The 4,173-nt window shown below is 33.3% G+C and overlaps 1 protein-coding gene across 2 annotated transcripts; it reads left to right on the top strand.

Moving 5' to 3' along the window:
- Positions 1 to 1,901: 1,901 nt before the first annotated feature.
- LOC117341662 lies at positions 1,902 to 3,916 on the top strand. 2 transcript variants are annotated; one of them, XM_033903524.1, is made up of 3 exons: positions 1,902 to 2,196; positions 2,539 to 2,685; positions 2,836 to 3,916. In XM_033903524.1, exons 1-3 carry the CDS (start codon positions 2,177 to 2,179, stop codon positions 3,023 to 3,025), a joined length of 357 nt encoding a protein of 118 aa, XP_033759415.1. In that variant the 5' UTR covers positions 1,902 to 2,176; the 3' UTR covers positions 3,026 to 3,916. The 2 variants fall into 2 exon arrangements, 1 of the variants encoding a protein (XP_033759415.1); XR_004535689.1 differs by lacking the exon at positions 2,836 to 3,916 and having other exon boundaries at positions 2,501 to 2,762.
- The last annotated feature ends 257 nt before the right edge of the window (positions 3,917 to 4,173 follow it).

Here is a 4,173-nt window from a genome sequence, read left to right as displayed (position 1 = left end):
TAGTCTTTCCAGCTATAGCGTGGGGCATTTCTCATTTTAAAACAACCCGACTAGGTATCAGGACAGTGTATATTCTACATACGTGCGTTATCTCCTCGTTAGATATAACGGAAACGTCACAGAGGTCCTCGTATATCAACGTACCCAACCAGGTAGTAAAAAACATATAGAATTGATTGGCTTGATTAGTGTGCAATAGTGCATGCAGAAACAGTATGCGTTTTTTTTGTTTTTTTTTTCAACGTATTTTAGTGTTTAGACCATTGGATTGCATTGGGCACTTTTTAACAACTCACCGGTGTGTTATGCATGTGATGCTCAATTCACAGTGGAACATTTTTTAATAGAATGTTCCGATTTCAAGCACATTCGTGATAAATACTTTCGAGTCCCGGATATGAAAACCCTTTTCAGTTCCGTGGATTCGAAAACAATATTTAGCTACTTGAAAGAAATCGATCTATTTTATAGACTTTGATGTCTTTTACGTTACTGTCTTTCACGTTCTATTTATATAACAAAGTTCACATAATCTATTCGTACATATACATATTTTACCATTTTCAACCAACTTTTTTATCATAATGATCTAAATATACAATACGGATGCTTTTAAAAATGACAAATTTTATCTGATTTTAACTTACAAAATAAAACATGTTAGTATATTGTTTGGCCCTAAATGACCCTAGTTGTCGATGGGCCGTAAAACATAAACAAACAAACAAACAAATTTTAACAACTTGTTAAAGCACTCACCACAAATATATATTACAAAGATAATGCTAGCGATACAGCGGTGTACTTATAATGATTATAAAGAAAGAAAAGCAAAGGAGAATGACAGGAGGAAAGACAGATCTAGGGATCTAAGAGTAAGATGCTAAATCAGGATATACAACAAATTAGAGTTCTTAAACAATGTACACAATATATATCTTTAAATCTCTTGATTAAACCTATTTTTTAAACTTATGCATGTCACATTCTAGCTATACATGTAATACACGTCAGTATTCCGTTACACCCTCCTACAGGTAAAACTATTTTAGGATATAGTATAGCGTTCTACTTTATTATTGAACGCTAACTGAAGTGAGTATTTTAATCGTGAACCGCATGTGTTTTAGTAAACAAGGTGAAAATGAATAAAATAAAATAAATAAAATAAAATAATCAATGAATTAATAGATAAATAAATAAGTGTAGCGTTCTACTCCAGAAACATTATTTTGTTAACATACCCATGACGTCAGAACACACATAAATTCCACTCTGAAACATTCTCTCAACATCAACGATAATGTTTCACATATTTCCACAGGTACATGCATATTTCAAATGCTTAAGTGTACACCCCATTGTATAAATTGCACAAAGTAAATCCAATAGAAATTCAAGTTACACAAGAAATATCTTTAAAAAAAGATAAACAGTGTAGTTTTAATGCTGGTGGTTATAATGTAAAACTGTCGGTGAAATAAATTAACGAACTAATTAATAAATGCGCAGTTTCAGCACGGATAACAAAATTATATCAGTTTGAATAATTTTTGGTGATAATAAGACTGCATTCGAATCAGGAATATGATTTTATTAATGTGTCATTTGAATAGATACATCCACTTATTCAGTTTGCATTCAATCTTAATTTTGTTTCGTCTTTAACTGCATATCTGCATTTTGCATTTACCGCTACATTGACCAATCACATACTTCATCTTGACCAGTAACGCCACCTTTCGCGTCATATCTGGGGTCAAAAGGAAAGTATACGGCTATGCCGAAAAAGATGCGTGGAGTAAATCCCAAAGTTAAAGTTAATCTCTTCCACTCTCCTCTCTTTCACCCCTCATATGTACCACTATCATACTGCACTCTCATTGGCTAGCATCCACTCATCCGACCTTCACTGGCTCATCATACACTTTGATTGATCAATCTCGACTCAAATTATATGCATGCCTAACATTCCTATCTCAGAACGAGGCTAAGTGAGTACAGCCACCGTAGCAACGCATACACAATGGCTTCCAGTCAAGCTACATGTAGCAAAAACAACATTATTGTGCACCAAATTGTGTATCCAATGGAAGTTATGGTGATTCTATTCATTTTCACCATATTCCAAAAGATGAGGATATCAAAAAGCAGTGGATTGTAAAAATAAGAAGAGATGAAGGGCCATTATTCAAGGTACATTGTAGGTTAGCCTTCACCTAATACATGTAAACGCATACTATGGTCAATCATTTTCCCTTTCTTGTTATTTTTTCTGCAAGTGAACAGTACATGTCAAAACATATATAAAACTACAATTGCAAGCAGTTCACGTATTTCGTAAAATATTTTATTAAACATAATATAAGTGTTCAGTTTAATACCGTAAATATCATAGTAAATGTGCAGGTTGCTATATATATATACGTATATTATAGATTGCATACATATAACAAATGGATAATATACATGATTTTGATAAATCAAGTACATTTTACAGGTATTAAAGTCAACAGTCGTTTGTTCCAAATACTTTAGGCAAGATGACTATAAAAGCTGGACACCTGTGAGGAAGTTTTTAAAGCCAGGAGCCATTACATCAGTATTTAATTGGAATGATAAACCAAAGACCAGGCGAATTTTGAAAAGGAAAGGTCCATCTCCACTAAGTCAACCAATGCAAAGGTAAATATCAAATGATTATGATACAAAAACATTATTTAATATAGTAAATATGGATATGTATTTAAATTGCACATAATTCTAACACACTTATTACATATATACGTATACCTTCAATATGCATGTAGTGTATACATGTTCTTTATATTACAGTGATATTACAATGTGTATTGAGACACAAGTGGAAGAAGAATGTAGTAAAGATAACACAGAATCAGAAGAAAGCAGGACAAAAAGGAGAAAAATAGAGACAGAGTTGGAAACAGCCAAAAACAACAAAAAAATCTTGAAGAACAACTGTCTGAAAAGGAAAAGAGTTGACATGCTTACGTCAGCAGTTTAGCATTGAAAAATGTTGTGTAAATAGATTTTCAACAGATGATTCTCTTATTTCATTCTACACAGGGTTTCAAACATGTGTACTTTTTCTTACCTTTTTATGTATACTGCTAAAAACATACAGAGTGCATATTATAAAAGTAGTGAAACTATTAGTCGAAGTGGTAGAAAGCGTTCTGTGTTGCTCATTGACGAGCTTTTCTTATTTTTATGTCGCCTTTGTGCAGGATTATAAGAACAAAATCTGAGTGTTCGATTTTCATCAAATATATTTAAAACATACTCATTTTCTAATTTTTGCTGAACACCCTAAAGAGAGCCTTGTGGTATTTTACCAAATTTTGATTCTACCGCTGGTACGGTAATTTGTGTTAAAGAAGTGAGAATCAATAAATCAAGTGGTACTGGAGATAGACTTCCATACTTTGTGTCCCATTTAACATTTTCTCCACGAATGGGGTTGAATGGGGTTGTTTTCAGATTTTGGTTAGTCGTAGACAAGTCCAGTGCGGATTTCCGTGATGAATACCGCTTATCTTTAAATCCTGGACAGCCTTTCCTTGGATTTTCTCCCCTCTTGGGACATGCCAAGTTTGTGGCCGAGATGTCTTTGCAATTTCAACTGGGATAGCTCTTTGACCTATAATCTTGAATTTCGCAAGCTGGTACAGAGTTCCCACTACGTGTCCACATGCTTCTGACATTCCAATAGGACAGGTACAATCTGCCTTACTCACTTCAAGAGTGTTGATATCACCGAAACTCACCTGTAATGTTGTAATGATATCCATATAAATAATAAATTATGTTTACATAATGACAAACGTTTTATGCATTGGTTATCTGTATCAAAAGTGAACGACACAAAATAAATGCATTGATATATTTACATTGATTTCGATGTGGCGAGTCATTTTTTTCTCTGGAAACGGTAACATTTCCCTGTTACTTCACAACCTTTTCCGACTGGTTGTACTATAAAATTTACTATAAACTTTACTATACAAGTCATATGTTACATAATATATACAGGTAGAATAATCTGTTTTCCATTTCTGGTCATGTACAAGTCTAGTATACTGGGTGCTTAATGGAGTAAATAAGGTTTCCATTTTCTATTTAGAGGACTGACCCTAAAGGGCTGTAAGGACT

The sequence above is a fragment of the Pecten maximus genome, chromosome 14 (genome assembly GCF_902652985.1).
Source record: "Pecten maximus chromosome 14, xPecMax1.1, whole genome shotgun sequence".
Classification (NCBI taxonomy): domain Eukaryota; kingdom Metazoa; phylum Mollusca; class Bivalvia; order Pectinida; family Pectinidae; genus Pecten; species Pecten maximus.
Note: the sequence above shows the minus strand (reverse complement) of the source record. Positions and strands in the feature narration are given on the sequence as shown.

Coding starts and splice junctions, on each gene's coding strand:
- LOC117341662 (XM_033903524.1), top strand. CDS start 2,177: ATGAAGGGCCATTATTCAAG. Junction 2,197..2,538: donor ATGAAGGGCCATTATTCAAG/GTACATTGTAGG, acceptor CAAATACTTTAG/GCAAGATGACTATAAAAGCT. Junction 2,686..2,835: donor CTAAGTCAACCAATGCAAAG/GTAAATATCAAA, acceptor TTTATATTACAG/TGATATTACAATGTGTATTG.